General features: G+C 39.6%; 1 protein-coding gene across 1 annotated transcript; it reads left to right on the forward strand.

Annotated features, from left to right (window-relative positions):
* Positions 1-666: 666 nt before the first annotated feature.
* On the forward strand, positions 667-14,840 carry dnali1 (dynein, axonemal, light intermediate chain 1). The gene is made up of 6 exons (XM_059954373.1): positions 667-1,587; positions 3,797-3,930; positions 10,425-10,594; positions 11,557-11,735; positions 12,868-13,032; positions 13,822-14,840. Exons 1-6 carry the CDS (start codon positions 1,507-1,509, stop codon positions 13,855-13,857), a joined length of 765 nt encoding a protein of 254 aa, XP_059810356.1. The 5' UTR covers positions 667-1,506; the 3' UTR covers positions 13,858-14,840.
* The last annotated feature ends 7,653 nt before the right edge of the window (positions 14,841-22,493 follow it).

A 22,493-nucleotide genomic window follows, 5' to 3' on the forward strand; every position in this document is an offset into this window, starting at 1 on the left:
TCCTTTCCAGCACATTGTTTTTCTTTTCCGCTCATTTGCTTGCTTGGAGAAATGCAAGAAAAAAAAGCCTTTTGGCCACCTTTGTACTTTAGATGTTGCAGCAGTTCTCTCCCAGGCTGGTTTTTGTTAGGTTCATGGTGTCTACTCACAATCCAATCGAATTCACTTGGTTCTTCGGACAGACTATCCAAGTGACCATTGGCTGATTCGTCCTCTCACTATTCCTGTTTTTTTTTGCCTTGCAAGATTCCTTTTAACTTCAAAATGATATTTGATTCATAAACGTGTATACTGTACAGCAAATGCAATGCAATCATTACACGTATTGTGCCATCAAACAATTGCATTCCTTCACAATCCCGGGCTGGGATGTTTTGTATCTGCTGGATGCCCACACTCCTCCTCAGTACAGCCTCAAAGGCTGCGTTGCTTTAACTCACGGTGCAAATGAATTATCGAAGCCTGACATGAAGGGCAGCTCACCAGAGGCCCGGCCTGAGACGAATGACGCCTCACTTGACCACCCGTCTGCATGCCGGTGTCACTGGTGCCACTGAGAGAGGGAATTGCATCCGGTCTGTTCTCCCGCGGGCCGCGGTTTCCCTCCGGACCGCTGCCGTGGGAACACCGGACGTTCACCAGAGCCGTTTCCAAGTACTGTTTCCATGGAAACGACGCGTTGGCTGGGACTGGACAACGGGGAGAGGGAGATAGGAGTAGACAGAGGGGAGACAGGAATAGATAGAGGGAGAGGGAAAGGGGAAGCGTGAGGGAGAGATATAGGGTGTAGACAGAGATAGACAACGAAAGAGAAATAAAGGGAGAGAGAGAGGAAAAGGAGGGGGAGAAGGGGTGTAGGTAGGGATAGAAAAAGGGAGAAAACGCTTATAGAAAAGGGATATATTGATAGGGGGAGTAGATTAGAGGGTTAGGGGAGAAGTAGAAATACGCAGAAAGGGATAGATAGGTAGATCAAGAGCTGGTTAGAAAAAACAAGGATATATTGAAGGAGAAAATAATTGAAAAGAAAGAGATAGATAAGGGGAATAGAAATCGTGGGTAGAGAGACGGAGAGCAATAAATATATACAGAGAGTGGATAGAGAGAGAAAGGGGGAAAGAAGGAGCGAAAGAGCAGGACAGAGCTGGAGATAGAGACTAAGACTGAAGAAGAAAGCAAGAGTAGGGCTGCTGGGACAGGGAGCAAAAGAGACTGGTATTAACTGATAGAAACAGATGAGAAAGAGGACAGGTTAGAGCAGGAAAGAGGGAACCAGGAAGGAGGAGATAAGAGCAGGGCTGAGTGTGCATGTGTGTGTGAGAGAGATTTAGACAGGCTAGGAGAAGACAAATAAATCTGGCCAGTGAGTGGGAGAGATAAATAGAGACAGACAGGGATATAGGAGACGCCAAAATAAAGTGGGATAGAACGTACAATTGGGAAAACGAGAGACGGACCAAAGAAGTAGATAAACAAGAAGAAACTCGGCAGATCTGAGCAGCAGAAATGATTCCCCCAATAGACTCTCTGCTGAAATATGATCATCCACTGCTCGTCAGTAGGAACATGGAGAAAAAGTCAGCTAAGGTGAGCAGTTGGCAGTTTTAACTTGTAATCCTCCATCAATGCACTGGTTTATGGCTTCTCTTTGCTGGTCCCTGGGAATAACCCACGTGACCTTGCTCAATAACCTCAACAAATCCAACATCTTCAATTATCCGTTCCACTCCTGGGCTAAGGAGAGTTACATTTGCCACCATCCAATTACTCTTACTAGAAATGTTTTGGAGATTTTGGCAAACATTTTAGGAACAGCTTCTGTTTTCTGTCAGACAATTCATTGACTAAAAGGATATCTGTTACGAAACCTTAAACCTGGTGTCCACAAAATTTTTATTACTGATTTTCCTCATGTACTCTTCCTGTACACTAGTGGACAATATTCTCAAACTACTGCGGAGAAATTACTTTAGTCAGAGGGTGGTAAATCAGTGGAATTTGTTGCCAGGAGCAGCTGTGGAGGCCAAATCATTGGGTGCATTTAAGGCAGAGATAGATAGATTGCCAGAACATCAAAGGGTATGGGGAGAAAGCAGGAGACTGGGGTTGGCTGGTAGAATTGGATCAGCCCATGGTTGATTGGCGGAGAAGACTTGATGGGCTGAATGGCATATTTCTGCTCCTGTATCTTATGGTCTTACCGTTTTTTCCCTGTACAGTATTTTCTTCCATCATTAGTTCCCTTCTCTATAAGCATAAAATCAGCTCATGTATTTTTGACAATACCGTTATTATGTTTGTATGATTTGATTCCATAAATATGATCGTGCCATGCAGCTGCTGGTCTGATATCAAGTCATGGTTTAGTTAAAACTTTTTATTGCTCAGCAATGGCGTTGTGTTCAGGACAGTGTATTTGTTTAATTATGTGACTGACAATTCTGACAATTATCTGTTGCAGCCTGGAATGAGACTGTGGCATAGAACTGGAAGCCACTACTATGGATAGTAGTTTTGTGTTTCAGAGGACCCATTCCCTCTTGATCATTTATTCACAAATCATCTTCTTTGACCTGCCTAGACCTTTGAAGTTATGTCTGCTGCTGCTATGGAATCCTCAGAGGTTATCTTAGCTATCTTCCGGTTTATGCCTTTTCCCTGGCATCTTATGTCAAAAGCTGCAGTTGTAAGCATGAACTATTAGTTAACTGGTCCAATATTTGAACAATTGGCAAATGGTTTCGAAATTTCTAGTAGTCAGAAAAAGCTTTCTAGCAAGTTGCTGTAGGAGAGATGAGGATGCCCTGTAAATAGTAAAGTTTGAACATGATACGTTTTTAACTTCAGAACATAAAAAAAAAACAATTGCAATAAAAAACAGGAACCCAGGAGAATGGGTCTTAGTTTGTTCGAGATATGCATGTATCACATTGTAGAGTCATGATTCACAATTCACTTATTTTTACATATAACCCATAATAAATTATTTTAAGGAACAAGAATTCAAACAATATATATACAATATTACCCAAGTATTACTGAAATATTAAATACACATCAGAATTAAGTTCCCACAGCTTGGAATAATGTGTTTTATTGGAAAACAGATAAGCAACTGGACAAAAAGCTCCAAGCATTTAATTTAATTTCTTAGCATGCACATTCAAATACAGTACCCAGATTTGATTTGACAATCCCTTGGTCGGCCTTTACCGATATACAGATCTTTTGCTGAAGATTCCTTTTAAAAATCGAAACATAAAAGGATATCAATTCTAATGGCCTTAGAATACATTTATATATTGTGCTCAAATTCTTTGGTGTCCCTTGTATCCACATCCTTCTCACTCAGAAGCAAGAGTCCCAGTGCCAAAATTACTGTAGCAGACAAATTTTAATTGTCTTGATTTATCTGGTGCCCCAAGTATTTTTTTTGATAAAGGATGATGAGAAAGGTTGTACCCTCTCAATTAGCCACAACTATTGCCTTTTGTATGGTCATTTGTAACATAAAATATAGCAGTCAAGTAAAGTGTATAGAATATTGAAGCATGCCATTATATTAGACTATATAATTCCTACTGAAACCAATGAATGGAATCATTTTTCACTGAGTTTTTGATTAGCTGTTAAAACAATTCAGCTCAGAATTGTTCCCAGTTCAGAAAGGGTTTCTTGGTTTTTCGAAGTATCTTCCCTCCAACACAGCTGCCAGGGATTAGTAGTTGCTGGGATTACAATACACTAAATATCTGCTTTACATTGCATCATGTAAATTATTTTTACATCATTTCAGGCTCGTGCTTTGAAGGCGAGTCCTCAGCAACCCATTTCCACATCACCAATTCCAAGTCCTCCAAAGTCCAAACCACTTTCAATTGATGCCACCAAGCAGACTGAAGAAATTTTAAATGCAATTTTGCCTCCCAGGTAAGACAATAGGATTTCTCAGACAAATTAATAGGACTTTGGCAGGTAAGTATGAAGATTCTAATCTGCAGAAGATAGTATTACCTTGTACAATCCATTTCGGTGTTTGTTTGATGGGATATTTCAAATTAATTTCAATTCATCCTGGCATTTGGATCTTGTGTAGAGGATATTTTATTGAACTGCTTTGAAATCATGCCTGAATTGTTTCCTCCTGATAATCTCTTGTAGGTCCAGGGTTCAGAGCAATGTCTGTTTCAGGAATCTAGAATCAGATATGTGAACAACATTGCTGGCCAACTAGAAGTAGCTGGTTAGAATTAGGCCTGCAATGCTTGAGGATATTGGCCTGAGAGAAGCCACTGTGGATGACTTTTTTTGGGAACAACATTAGTTATACCTGTCTGGACCTACTTGCTTTAGAAATATACAGAGGTGAAAAGATCACTGATGAATAAGCGAACATGAACTTTTGACCAGATTTCTGCTACTAAGTTAACAAATTTCACTTCAGATGCCGGTGATAATAAACCTGGTTCTGATTGCGATCTTGATCTTCATATATTTTTCACCTCAATTAGCCAAATATTCTACTAATACATTGTAGGCTCTGGTGAGTTTCATTATTGAAAGCGATCTTCTTTGACATTATGGTCCAAGTTATGGACCATTATGGACCTTTTTATTAAAGTGTGATGTTGGGCAAAGGGAGAAGGTTGTTTGAGGACCTTTGTTCATTGATGTTTAGTGTTGGCCCCATTCTCACATTCTTTTTAGTAAACGTGCTGATTGTAACTTGGAGCTTGGCCTCTGAAGGTGCACCTGCACAAACAATACAGCTTGTTGACTGAGTCCGGAGAGCCTCTGCTGAAATTCTGGAACTTGATCATGAATAACATCAAGCAAAAATTCAGCACCCTGGGAATCAGAATTATACCAGGGAAACTCAGAAATAAATTTGATTACAATAGCTGCTGAGGATCTCACTTCTGTCTGAAACAAGGAAAATTATTACCAGGGCCCTTCTCCCAGGACCAAAGAAGTAATCATTGAATGGGTTTCTTCAACCAGAGGCAAATGGACATGTAATTCACCATGCAACAACTCTCCAGGGAAATGCAAGGAACAACACCAATAACCTCCCAGTTGCTCTTGACTCTATCATTTGAGAGGAACTGTGGAGAATCCTCCTCAAGTTTGGCTGCATCAAAATTAATTTCCATTTTAGGTTTGCTACATGGTGGCGTGCTAACTGTGATTTGAATCAACAGGTCCACAACAGACAGATGGTATTGTGGACTGATGTTAAAGAGGGCAGAGTCATTTATCTGACATCTTCCCCCTTCCTTTCCAGTCCTGAAGGAGGGTCTCTGCCCAAAGTGTCGACAGTTTATTCATTTCCATAGATGCTGTCTGACTGCTGAGTACCTCCAGCATTTTGTGTGTTTTCCTCTGGATTTCCAGCATCTGCAGAATCCTCTATGTATATGACTGTCCTTTTTCCAATGTTTTTTCTCAATCTACCCCACTGTTTTATAGCATCTCACCTCCACGCACCACAACTGCCCCCCCCCCCCAGTAAATACCCTGCTAAAGTGGTGAAGATCATAATGACAATTGGGAAATTGTTCATCCTGTATAATGTCCATTCCATGGGTAAAGTCATTGTAAGTGCATTGCCATTTAACAGTTCATATAACTTTTAAATGTGGCAATAATATTACCCTTATGCCTGGTCCAAATCCCATAGGTTTATGTCCATGGTTCCAAGTAAAAGCCTGGACTTACTGCTAGATTAAGAATTGCAAATCCATTATTCATTCAGCTGCAAAATTCCAGTGGTGGAGCCCAGCCTTGCTGAAATCCCCCACCTTTATCTGAAGGAAACACTTCTCGGACCATGCCCGAGGTTAGATTCGATGTACGATCTAATAACCCATTGACATTAATGGGGATGATAGAACTCTGGAGTAGCATACAGAGGGGAACTTCAGTTACTTTACTGTAATGGTTTTATGTTTTTGATTAATAAGTGATTTAAATGTTTTGAGGCATTTTTAATAATGTTGGCAGCACACACAAATGCTAGAGGAACTCAGCAGGCTAGGCAGCATGAATGGAAAAGAGTAAACAGCCAACGTTTTGGGTGAGACCCTTCATCAGGACTTTTGCTTATGTGTTTCTTGGATTTCCAGTATCTGCAGATTTTCTCTTGCTTTTAAATATCTTGACATTTTCCACATTATTTACTTCAATTTTAATAGTCAATTATGAGGTAAAAATGAGACATGTAAAAATTGTTCGTTGTTTCTATAACCTGTAAATCTAGAAGCAGGGGTTTTCCAGTGGTCTAAGGGTGAGGATCATTGGTGCATTCTACCTTCTACCGTTGAGCCCACACTTCTGGAGTCTGAAATGCTTCAGGCCAGTGAAATTGGTCCTCCATACTCTAATCAAGTAAATCTAGTGTAGATAGATAACTTTCTGATCAATGATCAGTGGCAAAATCTGACTCAGCACTGCTTTCAAATCAATAGAAATAAATTAGCATTGAAGTGTTATGGAATATACTGATTAAACAAATAGGAAAACACAGCTTATACGTCTTAAGGTAGCAGTTTCATTGTAGGCTACAACGGATAGTGCTAGAGTACACAGTCAACATCTTGGGCTCAGACCCATCACTATGAGCAGCTGCCTGCACTGAGCTGTTTACTCCATTGATTGTGCCTGACTCGCTGTGTTCCTTCAGCACTTTGTGTGTGTGTTGCTCATAATAATATTTTCAATGCCTAAACAACATCGCCTGCTGCCATCTGCCTTATTATCAGCAGTGGGCAAGATTTCATGATGGGGTAGCATGCACTCACACACAAAGCACTTCTCTTCCTTCTAAAAGTATAAATTAATACAAGTAATAACACATGATGTTATACATTTTTATTAACTATTTACACAGTTGTAAATTCAACTGATTATCAACCGTCAGAATCCCTTGGTATTTTCATTCATTGAGTTCTTCACTGAAAGTTGCACTTGACATTTCCAAGATATGCACCCCAGTCATTAGTAATTTCAGTAGACTATTTTCTCACAGAGGGCTTGTATTGATCCAGCCTCATATTCTAAAAATGCTTAACAAATCCAATTGCAAGTGTAAAGAGAAAGACAAAGTTAAAGTTTTAGAATAAATAAACATTAAAACAAGACATTCTTGTCATCAAAATTGAAGGCAGCGGAATAAGGCCATGAGACACAAGAACAGAATTAGTCATTCCCCCACTGAGCCTGCCCTGCAAGGAAAGGAAATAAAAGCGGCATGGTGGTTAGTGAATTGAAACAGAGTGAAATGTGAGGTTAGTTTTCACAATGGAAGGAAGTGTACAGTGGAGTTTCCCAGGGATCAGTACCTGGACTATTATTTTTCTCAATAGATTTTAGTGTATTAGCTGAGATGTAGTGGGCAAAATTTTCAAATTTGCAAACATAAATCATAGAAGGGTAATGAACTGTGAGGAGGACAACATTGTTTAAAAAGATGTAGACAGTTTGGTGGAATGGATGGGTTGGTGGAAAATGAAATCTAATGCTGAAAAATATGAAAGAAGAAATAAAAGGAAGAAAATTAAAAAAAGCACAAAAGGGATATAGGGACTGAGAGATCTTAAGTACATGTGCATAGGCCATTGAAGATGACAATGCAGCTCTGCCTCTGTAAATAAGTTCCCTTCTTGGTCTCCAATCAGTCCCATCTCTCTTCTTCCTTTCCCTATTCAAATGCCTGCAAAATATTATTGGATTTCCCTTTATGTTTTGCTGCCATTTTCTTCTCTGTACCATTCCTGTATCACCTTTTCTTTGAACTCTCTGTAATCGGCTGCTTCTCACTTGTGTTAACAACCTGGCATCAGTCATTTGCTCTTTATTTCTACATTATTTCACTGCCTTGTCTTTTTGGTTATCCATGGAGCTCTGGCTTTATCTAAAATTTGCAGGAAGATATTGAGAGTGTAGTAGAAATATCTCCACTTTAAATGCACTTATTCAAGTATGGTGTGGCTGATACAGTGGCCTGCTAAACTTTGATTCTAATTTATGTTACATTTATTCTCATTCCATTGACATTGCCCTTCTCCAACTGGCTATTTTTTTTAACTTCGGAGCACATTTTTGTCATTTTGCTGCTTTTCTTTGGAATTGCAAGTGGTAATGGGATATGCAGCCCATGTGGATCTCCAACTTCCAACACATCTTCCCCACAGCGCACATTTCCATCTAGCTGTGAACGATCACCAAACTTGATCAAGCACATTTTGTCTTCTCATGGGTAATAATTATCGACTGTAAGTAGCTGATGATGCTTGTGGAATCCCTTTTGCAAGTTAACTTGAAAAAGACCCATTTATTCATGGCAAGTTATTACTCCCAACACTAAGTACTCAGCTCTCCCGCCCCCTGAATCCATCTAATTTTTTTAAGTATAGAGATTCAGCACGGTAGCAGACTCTCCCAGCCCAATGGGCTCATGTCACCCAATTAGACCTTGTGATGGAATCTTAAGTTTTATTCATTATGGACTGTGCCTTTAAGAACCATGCCTGTAAAAGAGAGAGAGAGAGAGGGACAAGCGACAGTGGAAGACTGGCTGCAGCACAAGCAGCTTGTTACAGAGAGAGAGAGAGGAGGAGCTACATGACAGACAGCTGGTGTTCAGCTCAATGATATTTAAACGAGTGTTGCCGCTTGTTTCACAGGACACGCAGATGCACAAAGGCTGGTGGCGGAAATTGCCACTGAACTTTTAAGTACCCACAAAGGGTGGGGCTGAGGATCGGTTAAGATGAATCAATCCGTGACTATTAGTGCATGTAAGGGCGACCCTGTGGAATATACCGGTGTGTCTAACCCTTGCCTGGGTTGGTAGATTATCACTTGAAGATGGCTCTCTTAAGTTGGTCACATTTGGCTGACTTGGAAGATTTGGAGGACATCAAGGAGGATCGACGACACCTGTTTATTCAGATTACAAGTATCTCTCTCTCTCTCTCACTTCAATCCTGTGCATCTGAACTGAATTTCTTACATACCATTGTAAGACTGTAACTCTTGCCACCTGAGCTTGAATAAGTTAGGGAATTTTACTTACACCTATATAAGCATAACACCGTTAACTCTTGATTTACCTGGTTTAAGTTACTATATTACATAGTTACTAATAAGTTAGTGTTTTGATAACAGCAAAACCCGCCTCCAGGTGTGTTCAATTGCTACTGATACTTTACAGGGTTACGTGTATGTGACACAGCCACATGACCAATTAACTCATATGTCTTTGGAACGTGGGATGAAACCAGAACACTTGGAGGAAACCCATGCCAACACAAGGAGAATGTATTACATCCTTCCAGAAAGTGATAGAATTGAATCCAGGTCACTGGTACTGTAATGGTGTTATGCTACTGTGCTGCCCTTTATCACATGTTAATTTGAAAATCCAGCTCTATCACATTGGCAGATTCTTCCTTGGAGACAGCCTGCTCTTGTCTGTAAGGCTGCTCTTATTGGAACACAGATCTCCTGTGCATAGTTACTTGGTCAGTACCAGTTTGGAGAATTCTGACCTGAAAAGTCTTTACTGATATGGCCTCTTACATAAGCTGTTTCTATCTCCACCAGAACCTCTGCTTCCCTTTGCTTAGTCTCCAAGACATGCTGCACTCTGTGAGTTATGGCCCTCAACTCTCACCAGCTTTAGAACAATTGCAGAAAAAAAGTACAGTAAAACTGCAATAATCTAGTAACCCTGAATATCCTAAATGTTTTGACTTATTGGTGTGGTGAACTACATATACCTGTCTGGACACGCCCCCCCCCCCCCCTGCTGATTGCTCCTGTGGCTCCTCCCACGGACCCCGGTATAAAGGCGATTGGGGACTCTGTCCCGGCCTCAGTCTCCAGGATGCAGTGTGGTGGTCAATTGCTGCTTGTTCTTTCTTCCAGCCAATAAAAGCCTATATCTCGTCTCATGTCTCCAAGAGTTATTGATGGTGCATCAATTGGGCACTATTTTTCATGCTCTCTTGAGATCCACAAAGGCCCCAGCTCCCAAACTCCTTTGATACACCCAGGACCCAGGTTCCTACTGTTCATTGAACTCATTTGGTTCTGTTTTCCAAACACCCTTGAAACATGTCCTGGCCTGTTTGTACATTCCCTATAAATTTAACAGCTTCACTGGAAAATATATTACCGGTACTCTACTGTGTAACATTTAAAAAAGTGAATTAAAAGTGTGTTAGAGTATCCAATAGTTGAGTAAGTCTGACTTACCAGCACTACTAAAATCCCAATAGTGCTGGATTGCTTTTCTGAGTATGAACTTTGATGCACCAAATGCCAGCTTAGTCAAAGCACCAACTGGATGAGATCAATCAACACCCAACCTTCAAATAGTTCAAACCTTCAAGCTTAGATTGATTTATGTTGTGTTTCAGGGAATGGACGGAAAACTCACAGATGTGGATTCAGCAGGTGTCTAGTACTCCCTGCACCCGGATTGATGTGGTCCATCTGCAGGAACAGCTGGATATGAAGCTGCAACAGCGGCAGGCTCGAGAGACTGGAATATGTCCAGTCCGCAGAGAACTCTACTCACAGTGTTTTGGTAGATTACTGTCCGTCTTCTTACCTTTCCTTACATGGAATAAAGTCGTTGATGTTAATAAAAGTTTACAGTGAAATTCAGTAAACTGGATGCTGTGGCACAAAAAACATAAACATCTAACATAAAATCATCAATTTCTAAACAGTGAATAGAAAAACTTGAAAACTTTCATTTTACTTGGCAGGGATTGCCTGTAAACACGAAAAGGAGCCAAATGTCAGCATCAACTCTCAAGCCCTGTTGCCAGAATGAACCTGAATTGGTATTGGTTTGAGATATGCCAATGATAAGTTCTGTTCATACTTGTGCCAACTTGGCACATGTTCCCAAAATGTATTAAAATTGCTAAAGGAAGCTTGTCCTCCTAAGTCTGGCATCTATATTTCCACTATAATCAATTACATTAAATTAATCAAAAATGTTTTAAATGTAACCTCATTTGCTTCATGAGAAGATGCTTATACATGTCACTCAACAATTCCATAAGCAGTGATAACATTTGGATGCAATGTGAGTTATGATAAAAGCCGAACTATTCAAATTCATCACCACATTGTTACTATTTTCTGAAATTGGAAGAGCATGGCATAGACATTACATTATCTTTAATGTAGGAGAAAGTACATAACTGTGAATTGTATTTCCTTGTTAGTATTATATACCAAAATAGGTAGAACATAATAGCTCCTGGATAGGTGGATAGTGGTGAGGGATATGGGTCAAATACAGGACCTTGAGACTAGTTGGGTGAACAATGGTCAACGTGAACTCATTGAGCTGAAGGTATCTGTCCTGTATTGCTCTATGACTCTATGCTTCCTTCAGCTCTAAGGAAAGCTTGGAAATAGTTTATTTATGTTGACTATCCTGTAATGTAGTATCGAGTTCTATTCTGAATATGCACTATGTGAGACAAAACTTTCTTTCCTGAGTTCTGTTTTTCATTCTTTGTGTTCCTACAGATGAACTGATCAGACAAGTCACCATTAACTGTGCCGAGCGGGGGTTACTGCTGCTGCGGGTCCGCGATGAGATCCGCATGACCATCTCTGCCTATCAGACACTGTATGAAAGCAGTGTTGCTTTTGGGATGAGGAAAGCTTTGCAAGCAGAAGAGGGCAAAGCTGACATGGAGAAAAGAGTAAACATTTGCTGTTGGCTAAAAACTATAATTAAGTGATTCCTATGAATAGATTAATAATTAAAAATAGATTTTTGGTCAGCTGGCATTGTTAACTTACACCTGCTTGGAGGAGAGTTGTTCATTGCTCTTATAGGAACAGTATGATTGAGGTGGAAGAGCTAAAACTGGATAAAAAACTAGTACAAACCTGCACTTCTTAAAATGAATAGAATGCAAGGATTTGTAGGACTTGAGTTATTGGGTATGATTGAATTGGCTAGGATTTTATTCCCTGAAGCGTAAGAGAATAGGAGGAGATTTGATAGAGATATACAAAATTATGAGGGGTATAGCAGGTTTTTTCCACTAAGGTTGGCTGAGACTAGAAGTCTTAGGTTAAGGTTACTTACTTACTTCCTGAAACACCTGCTGGTGTTTAGGGCAGCAATGAAGGACCTCCATCTCTGTCTGTCCTGAGCCACTCAGATGTTTAAAGATTCTTCATTGCTCTTTCTGTAACAATTCTGTTTTACCAGACAGGGTTGTTAGCCCTGAGCTGAAACCCTGAACCTGGAGGACCAATGGACCACTCGTCATCTGGCCTCTACCCTTTGACCTGTTTGGCATGGGTAATCCTACTATGAGCCGAAGTGTAAAGCCCTGACTCCAGCTCTTTGGGTCATTGAGGCATGCAAGCCTCCAAACCACAACAAAGTTGTGGACCTCTTGGAGGATAGGTTAAGGGTGAAAGGTGAAATCTTTAAAGGGATCCGGAGGGGGAGCTTCTTTACTCAGAGGATGTTGCGAGTGTGGAATAAACTGCCAACAGAAGTGGTGGATGTGGGTTTCATTGCAACATTGAAGAGAAATTTGGATAAGTACATGGATGGGAGGTGTATGGAAGTCCAGGTGTGGATTAATGGGACTAAGCAGAACAACAGTTCGACACAGACACAGGGTTGAGGGCCTGTTCCTCTGCTGTAATGCTTCGTAACTTTAAAAACCAATATACATTACTCTCATCATAATTTCACTTTCTATCAGTAGGAAATTTAAAAGAATTGGTATCTGCAAAGGTTTTATTACATTAAAAATGTTTGAACTAAAAATTGACATTATGATTTCTGATTTCATATGTATCCCTTGCTAGATTATCGATCTGGAAACAGAAAAGAAAGAGCTGGAGAGACAGCTCAATGAACAGAAAGCAAAGGGTGAAGCAATAGAAAAAAGGGAGAATGAAAGGCGGCAAGTGGAGGAGAAGAAACATGCAGAGGAAATTCAATTTCTCAAACGAACCAATCAGCAATTGAAGGTTAGCAAAATTATGTCAAAGCTCATCACTGACAACTTAAAATTAAAATAAAGTGGAAGTAGCTAGGGCATATTGTGACATTATCCTTTGCAAATTTGCATGCCGACTGGGAAATGTTTTTTCATTTTAGTAATCCAGAATTAGTACCTCCTTTTTTAGTTAATATGGATACATTCCCTCTGTATTGCACTAATATCATCATGCAAATGTTAATGTTAGTGTTTAGGATTCTTGAGATTAAACTCCAAAGTTAGTCCAGTCAATTCACCAGATTTTAATAGGTTATTTACATGACACACCAAAATGAATTGATTAAGCTGATCAAGATTCAATGTAATTGGACAAAATAACAGCAGGAAGTTTTCACCCCTGGCATGCTACATGTACATGTTATTCTGCTTGTTCAACAATTATTGGGTACATCACTTGTTAAATTATTAAGATATGGCACTTAGTTTCAATTGTAACACTGATGAAGTACTATTAGAGTGGACAGGTTACTATTAGCATTATAATTGGAAATGTTGGAATTGGTCTGTACCTTCAAGTCAATTTTAATCAATTCATATAATTGAGTATCAACCTCAAATATGTTAAGTCATCTTTGCACATGAAAATACACAGCAGGTGGAAATTCTTAACATGCTAATTTAATTCTGTGTCCAAATTATGCTTGTGTTCTCAATAATTATTATCAGAAATGGTACGTTAAAACAACATAATATACTAATATTTGTACCATTGATGGAGAAGCAAATTAAATCCTTAAAATATCTTATCTTGTTCTAGGCACAACTGGAAGGCATAATTTCCCCAAGGAAGTGAAGTCATCATGTTTTTCTCCAGAATTAATCTTTTGAATATCCTATTCATAAGCAGTGTTCAACTTCCATATGGGCAAAAGTGTTGTCTGTGGAAAAGAATCTCAATGATCTGAAGGATGTTTGTAGAAATTGGGCCAAGATACCCTGCACTGTTTCATGTGGCTAACTATATAATTTGTTTCAACATCAGTTATGACCTAGTAATCTCATTCAGCTCACAGGTCTATAGGCAGCTTTTGCTTGTTTTCCTGGCAGTTTAAATTTTGCATTTTCACTATAATACCAGAAATCCCACCAATACTCCATTAATAAATGTTCTACAATGCTGAGAATATTATTTCCAACACCAATGATTCCACAACCAGTTTTAAGTAAAACATCCCCATTCAAAAGTATGTTCTTTAAAATTATTATTAGCTAGTCTTCAAGTCTGTCCAATTGTCAGACTCAGTAAACCTTTAAAATCAGCAAACATAATCAGCTCAACTAAAAATGCTCAGAAAGACATAAAGATATACAGTTTGTTTTGAAAAGGTGTGGATATTGATTTCATTTCATCAAAATTTATATGATCCTTTGGACTACTGTCTTAATCTTACAAATATCTAAAATTTTCTTTTGGAAAGTTATCTACTAGTGGGGATACCACACAGCTCTAACAACTGATTTCACCTGGGCAATGGCAATATGTATGAAATAAGGGTTAATAGAAAAAAAATCCCCAATAAACACAAACATCAACTACTGATAAGGTTTAGGATCTTTTTGGCATTTACAAGAGAGAAAAAAAATTACAAACCATTGATTCCTTATTACAACTTTAGACATTGAGATCCTGATCTATATCCTTTCTTTTTCTTTAATCATATTACATTATTTTCATAATAATTTGTAATGCGCAAATACAATACTAATTGTGTTCTACATTTTAGAATAATATATCTGTTCTTATTTCTTTTAATAAATTACTTTAACTTTCCTGTATTTGAAGTACTCAGTTTATTGGAAAATCATCTATCATTTGTTCAGTTATACATTTACAAGCATTCATACACATTCTATATTGGCTTGTTCCAAATAGAATATCTTAATCTGTGTCATGCTAAAGAGACAACGTGGCCAAGTACAAATGTATTAATCTATTTGACAATACATAGTGAAAATTATACAGATTTTTTCTTTGTTATTTACAAAGCAGCTAAAAATTATCAAAAAAGATCAAGTGCTACTCACAGAAATATTGCAATGTAGCATGCTTTAATTAATATTTGTCTCATATAATAAATTATTAGTTTAGTGACTAAATGTGTACATTATTTATGAATGAGTCAGATAGAAGGATAGCTCAGTTGATACATTTATTTTCTGAAAGTGTTAACTGTATAGCTGCCTGTGGTTTCCCAAGACAGGAAGAGAACTGAACATTAAAAGGGTCATTGTTTCTTGTACCATTGACTTTACAGGTTATGCCAGTTACTTGTTGTAGAATTAATATTAATGAATGTGAGTGTTGATTGAAACAGAAAGCCCAGCTTATGCCCTAGCCTGAGTATAATCTTTACCACTGGAAATACATGTAGACGTTCGTGTTGAGAAAGCATAAACAATTTTAATTGAGGTTTTGAAAGGGTTGCTAATCAAGGATATTATAGAATGGCATTTGCTAATTGATTTTAAAATGATTAAAAGCACAGTGTTATACAAAACCAGCTAGCATACTCAAAATGTACAAAGGTGGTGGACCCCTTTTCTCTTCACGGTTGCTGACAAGCCTGCTGAGTATTTCCAGCAATTTACTATTTCTCATTAACTGGTTTGGTCTATTTATGGGTAGATCTTTCTTTGAAGTGACCTGTCAAGTTTGATAACTTGGTGTTATCAGGGTTGGGCAATAAATATCTTGTTCATCACAAAAAATTGCAGAGAAACCAAAGTAATTGAAGCTTCTCCTAGAAGTCAAATGTTCTACAATCAAAACAAAATATATTTTCTCCTGTGCTTGTAGGACCATAAGACGTAGGATCAGAATTGGGCCATTTGGCCCATTGAGTTACTCTTCCATTTGAACATGGCTGATTTATTTTTCTTCTGAACCCCATTCTCCTGCTTTTTCCCATAATCTTTGACACCCGCACTAATGAAGAACCTATCAACCTCAGCTTTAAATGCAATCATTGGCTTACCTTTCACAACCATCTATGGCAATAAATTCCTTAGATTCACCTCCCTCTGTCCAAAGAAATTCCCCATCATCTCTGTTCAAAAGGGACTTTCTTCTATTCTGAGGTTGTATCTTCTAGTCCTAGACCAGGCATGGGCAAACTACGGCCCGCGGGCCATATGCGGCCCATTAAGCTTTTTAATCCGGCCCACAGAACTTGATGAAATTATATTAATAAACCTTGTTAACGTTTTTTCCCCACAATTCTGGCGTTTTCCCAATAGATGACGCACTCTATATACATTTGTGGCGACCCATTTCCTGGCACATCCGAACCGGCTCACAATTAGCCAGCGTTCCGGCTAAGGGAGATAGCCCCCGCGGGGATTTGCGAGCACAGAGCTTTGGAGCCTCTGCACCACGGGGGGGGGGGGGGCAGGTTGAGGGAGGCTTAAAAGTGAGGCTGGGGATTTCGAATAAAGTTTTTTTCTTCGACTGCAGTTACCGACTCTGTGTCGTAATTTTAGCGCTGTATGTAGCACACCGCTACACATTGAACTTTGTTGAGGTGCAGCGTATTACTCCACATTTGCACTTTAATCTTTGTTCGGCTCGACCTATTTGCGTGAACAGGCATTCAGCGTCATGAACATCAACGAAGCCAGCCACAGATCCAAGTTAACTGACCAACACCTCAGATCCATCCTGAGAATCGCCACAACAAAACTAAATCCAGACTTTGATGCGCTGGCTAAAAAGGGAGACCAACAACACTGTTCCCACTGAAATTAAAAATAAGTTTCTTTGTTGTGTTATGTAAAAAATGCATTTGAAAATATTATTTTCAATAAGCCTTACATGTTACATGTCATTTCTGTTAAGTGATGGACATGAATAGTGCGCAGGTGCACGTACGTTCTCAAAATAAAAAATGCGCTCCAGATCAAATAACACGCTCCGCAAACTGGCGCGCTGTCACTGTTCTGTCCTTGTGCTGGTTGTTGTTGAGTTTTGGCACAGGGGACAATTGAATAAGAAGGAGCAGGACAAGTAGACCTGCATCTCCTACCATTTTTGAAATAAAGACAGGCAGGAGGAGAGTGATGATGATAATATCTTGAAGGATAACAGAATTTTCAGTGCTTTAAGATAATAACTGTTACTATTAAAAAAAGCTGTATTTTATTCATTTAATTTTCAGTGTTTTAAAAGTCATTTCAATAAATAGCTAAATAACATGGGACTTCAAAGACAGATATTTTGTTGTAATGCATTTGTTCATTTTCAATTGAAATTAAAGCACATGTTTTCTACATATCCCATGATATTTTATTTTCTCTTATGAGGTGTATTACCAAAACACTCCGTCCATCTGCTCCTGGTCCGGCCCCCCCTGTCAAATTTTAGAACCCTTTGTGGCTCACAAGTCATACATTAACCCTTTCATTTCCAGAATCATTCTTGTAACCCTCTTCTGGACCTTCTCCATTGCCATTACATACTTTCTTTGATATGAGGCCAAAACTACTCGCAATAGTGCAAACGTGGTCCAATCAATGTCTTATAAAGCTTCAGAATTATATCTTTGCTTATATGCTCTCGTCCTCTTGAAATGAATGTCATTGTTGTATTTGCCTTCCTTACTACCAACTCAAGCTGACTTTTTGGAAATCCTGCATTAAGACTTCCAAGTCCCTTTGCAGCTTCAATTACTGAATTTAGAAAATAGTCTGCATCTTTATTCTTTCTATCAAAGTGCATGATTGTACATTTCCCTATACTGCATTCCATCTGCCTCTTCTTTGCCCATTCTCCCAATTTATCCAAGTCCTTCTGCAGTCAACCTTCTTCCTCAACACTATCTGCAAACCTGACCAACAATTCCGTTGTCCAAATCATTAAACATATTATGTAAAAACACTGACCACTACTGAACACCAATAGTCACCAGAAACCAAACAGGAAAGGCCCCTTTATTCTAGAGGCCCCCTTTATTCTTTGCCTTCTGATAGTTAGCCAATCTTCTGTTCATGCTATCTTAGCAGCCTCGTGTGCGGCACCTTGCTTGTCAAAGTCCTTCTGAAAAACCCAAGTAGAAAATGTCCACTGACTGCCCATTATTTCTTCCAGTAAAATCAAACATATTTCATGATTTTTTTTAAAAAAATAACTGATCAAACAACCTCTTGCACCATGTAGACCAACTATTGGCTTGAACATTCTCATAAGCTAAATAGCACTTTCACCAGTAGGTGGCAAGAATACTCCAAGCTCCACAACACTTATTACACTACAATACACTGATGATACTTTTTCAGGCTCTGAAATGAGGGCCAGTCATCTGAGGGACAAACACAGAAGATTCTGCAAATGTTGGAAATCCAGAAATCCAAAGCCACAACACAAGAGATACTGCAGATGCAGGAAATCCAGATCGATAAACAAAATGCTGAAGGAACTCTGATCCAAGCGAATCATCAGCCAATATTGGACTCCAACATTTTCCCTTTTCTGTCACACAGTTTACTTCAGAATCAGATTCAGGTTTATTATCATTGTTGTATATGATGTGAAATCTGTGGCTGCAATATCTGTGAGTCTAGAAGTCGACAGGAGCCTGGAGTTGGGGGCCTGTCTGCATGTGTGAGTGGGCAGGTGAGAGGAAATGAGGTTGTTTTGCTTTGTTTCTTGTGTTATCCTGCTGCACGTCATCAACACGGTGTTTTGGTGTCGGAATGTGTGGCAACAATGGTGGGCTGCCCCCAGTACATCCTTAGGTTGTGGTGGTGGTACATGCAAATGATGTATTTCACTGTATGTTCTGATGAACATGATAAGTAAATTAATCTGAATACAGTGCAAACGTTTGAAATTAAATGTATTTTTACTTCTGCACGAATGTCAATTAAGAATTAGGTTTTGAAGCTTAAAATCTCAAAATTCCCAATCGTTGTACTAATCCAAGGTAAGTGGTGTTATGTTCTGGAACTCCAGCAACTAATAGAAAACAAAATACAGGAGCCTTTTATTAACTGAGGCACTCAAATATGACACGGTGGCATGATGACATCCCATTCAGGCCTAAAGATTTAATCGCTGTGGGGGATTTCTTACTCTTGTGGGATAACATATTTCCTGACTGGGGGAGGGAGGTCATTCTACTTAGTAGGTGAGTCTTATAGCTGTGAAACAATCTCGGTATCTAGGGCTGCCTCCATGGTGGTTGTAGGAGTTGACTGGGACTGCAGGAAATGGTTCTGACAGGTCTAGACACCTTTCTTCTCTAACAATTGACTCTGCTAACCCCAACTGATCGATGTGCTGTCTCCAGATGAGATCGGACACAATCTGCACTGTGTAGGAGAGTGATCCAGTACTGTCCTTAATCTTTCCAAGTACCCATTTTTGTTCATCTCTGTAGTCCCTCGCCAGGACTGTTTGTCTAGGAGTGAAACATGGAACCACTTTGTTTAAGGAACCCTCAATTCGTCTCAGGCATTTGTCTTACAGACTCCTTCTGAGGTTAAGTTTGAGAAGATCCAAACATGAGCACAAGAGATGATCCAGGTGAGTTGTCATAGCTGGTGAGTTGTAGGTTGCAGCGTGCTGCGTAACAAAAGAGGAGATAGGTGAGCTTCTGATTCACTGTAGAGTACTCTGCTGACGTTGCTCGCAGTGCATTCTTTAGACTTTGGACAAACCTTTCTGCCAGGCTATTTGTAGCTGGGTGGTACAGAGAAGTAATATGTCCCATTCAATTCATTTTCAGGAATGACTGAAACTGTGTTCCATTGTCAATGACTAAGTGTACTGGGACACCAATCCTTGAGAAGACGCATCTCAACACATCAATAGTGTGCGAGGCTGCTGTGGAAGCTATTGGGAACACCTCTGGCAACTCTGTAGCTGTATCCACTACCACCAGGAAATTTGTGCCCATGAATGGTCTGGCAAAATCCACATAAATCCTCTGCTAGTGCAATGAAGGCCAGTTCCAGTGGAGAATCACTGCTCTTGGCCTCTTCTGGACTTCTGGACGTGTTGGCATTCCGGATTAGTGCATGGCAAGCTGCTTGATCTGCTACGTCCCAGGACACCAGACAAAGCTTTGAGCCAACACTTTCATTTTGACCGAGCCTAGACGGCCAGCATGTAGCTTCTCTAACACTTTAGCTCTCAGCTTCAATGGTACAACAACTCTCAATCCCCACATAAGATGACTCTGTCAAGGGCAAATTCATCCTGACACTCATAAAAATAGAGGGAGGAAAATAGAATTTCTGCTGCACATTCCAGCCATTTTAGGTTGCCGTGTAAACCTGAGACAATGTGGGGTCTTTTCTGATTTCCTTTCTCTGCTGTAATTGGGAGGTTTTCAATCTACATTTGTGAGAATATGTCAAGAGGAGTGTCCTCTTCTGTAAATTTTTCAGGTATTTCCTTTTCCAAGGGTAAACAGGACTATCCAACAACATTAGTTGTCCTCTTGAATTTTATCTTGTAATTGTGTCCTCCAAGAAACAGAGCTGCCTCTGCATTTGCACTGCTGCTGTTAATAGTGGAACACCCTTCTGTGGATTGAAAATGGACACCAGTGGTTGATGATCAGTAATGAAGGTAAGCTCTCTCCCGTACAACTACTGGTTGTAATGCTTTATACTGCAAACCAGGCACAAGGCCTCTCTGGCAATCTCTGTGTAATTTTTCTCGGCAGTGATTAGGGAACATGATGCAAACACTGTGAGGCATTCGCTTCCCTCACTCATAGCATGTGACATGACTGCACCTATCCCATAAGTCAAAGCATCACAGGCAAGCTTCACTGGATCATAATGTGTGAATAAAATACCTGAAGTCACCATTTCCTTTGCCTTTTGGAAAGGCACCTCTCACTGCTTTGTCCATTGCAATTTTTTTCACAATTTGTGAGTAGTGAGTTCAAGGGGTGGAGCACACTAGCCAGGTTTGACAGGAACCTATTATAGTAATTGACGAATCCTAACAAAGGCTGCAACTGTGATACAGTCTTTGTCCTTGGGGCATCTACTAATGCTTGAATTTTCTCGGCACACTTGTGTAACTCTTGAGTGTCAATGGTGTGACCACAATAAGTGGTGTTCGATTTAAAGAATTCACACTTGTTGCATTGTGTTCTGAGCCTGTTAATGTTTTTAATGCTGTCTTCAGATTTTGGAGATCTTCCTTGTCATTCTTACCAGTAGCAGAGTGTTTGGGCAGCCTTGCAGCACCTGGTCTGTAGTTTTCTGCTAGAGTGCAGGTGCTACTCCAAAAATAAGCCAATAAGAGTGAGAGTTTATCATAAGAAGCATGTTGGACTCTTCTTAAGTCTCTATCAGTAGGTAGGCCTCAACTTTGTTGAAGCTTTTCCCTCCAGTAAGGCTTGCAAAGATATCCACTACCCTGGGCTGAGGGTATTGATTTTCTTTCCGCACTAGGTTGATGTTGACTTAAAATCACCAAAGATCCCGAAAGATCTTGGCTACTGGGACCACTGGCATTGCCTACAGGCTCCACTCTACCTTGGAAAGAATTCCTTCAGCTTCCAAGCAATCTACCTCACTGGCTACTTTATCATGGGTTGTATAGTGAACTGGACTGAATTGGTGAGACTTGGGTGTGGCATTTTACCCGATATGTTTAAGTTTTCCAATGCCATTCCTATATACCGCTGTGATATCATCCAGCACCTTAATTTGCTTTCTACAGCAGGGGATGTGACATGCAGATAGAGGACGAATTCCCAATCAAGTCCAATGGGCTGTGTTTGTTGTTGTATTTCACTTCTATGAAAGTCATACCTATAGGATTTGTTTTGTTCTCCAGTACAAGTTCTTAGTTCAATATCTGCGGGCTTCAGTTCAGTATATTTGACATGCTGTTCAAAGACATTTTGTGGAATGATTAAAACAGCTGAGCCAGTGTCTAATTCTATTTTAACTAATTTGCCATCACTTCTGGTACAAGCCATATTGCTTGTCTCTTATTAGTTTTCTCATTGTAAATCTCAAGGCTAAACAGCCCTGTGTCACTCACATCATTAGCAGATTTGTGCTCTTTTTGAAACTGCATCTTGACTTTTTAATCTGTATCTCTTCCATGTGTGGTCCATTTATTTTTATCTGCCCAACATGACTTTGTGTATTTCCTACTTTTTGCATTTTCTGCAAGTTTTGCCTTTAAACTTGCATCAGTCTGATGTATGTGAGCCCTTGCCACAATGTGTTTGGCCAAGCAGGTTTCCATTTAGACCTTGTAATTTTGTTCACGCTCACTTTCATTCCCAACTGCAACTCAATTGCATATCTGGCTGCTGATTCCCTTGATACAGTGATTTCAACTGCTCTTTTAAATGTGAGTTTTGCTTCCGTTAGGAGCAGTTTTTGAATGCATTCTTGTAAGATGCCACAAACTAAACAATCTCTCAATCCATCATTAAGCTCATCACTGAAGTGACG

This window comes from Hypanus sabinus, chromosome 30, assembly GCF_030144855.1.
Source record: "Hypanus sabinus isolate sHypSab1 chromosome 30, sHypSab1.hap1, whole genome shotgun sequence".
In the NCBI taxonomy this organism is placed as follows: Eukaryota; Metazoa; Chordata; class Chondrichthyes; order Myliobatiformes; family Dasyatidae; genus Hypanus; species Hypanus sabinus.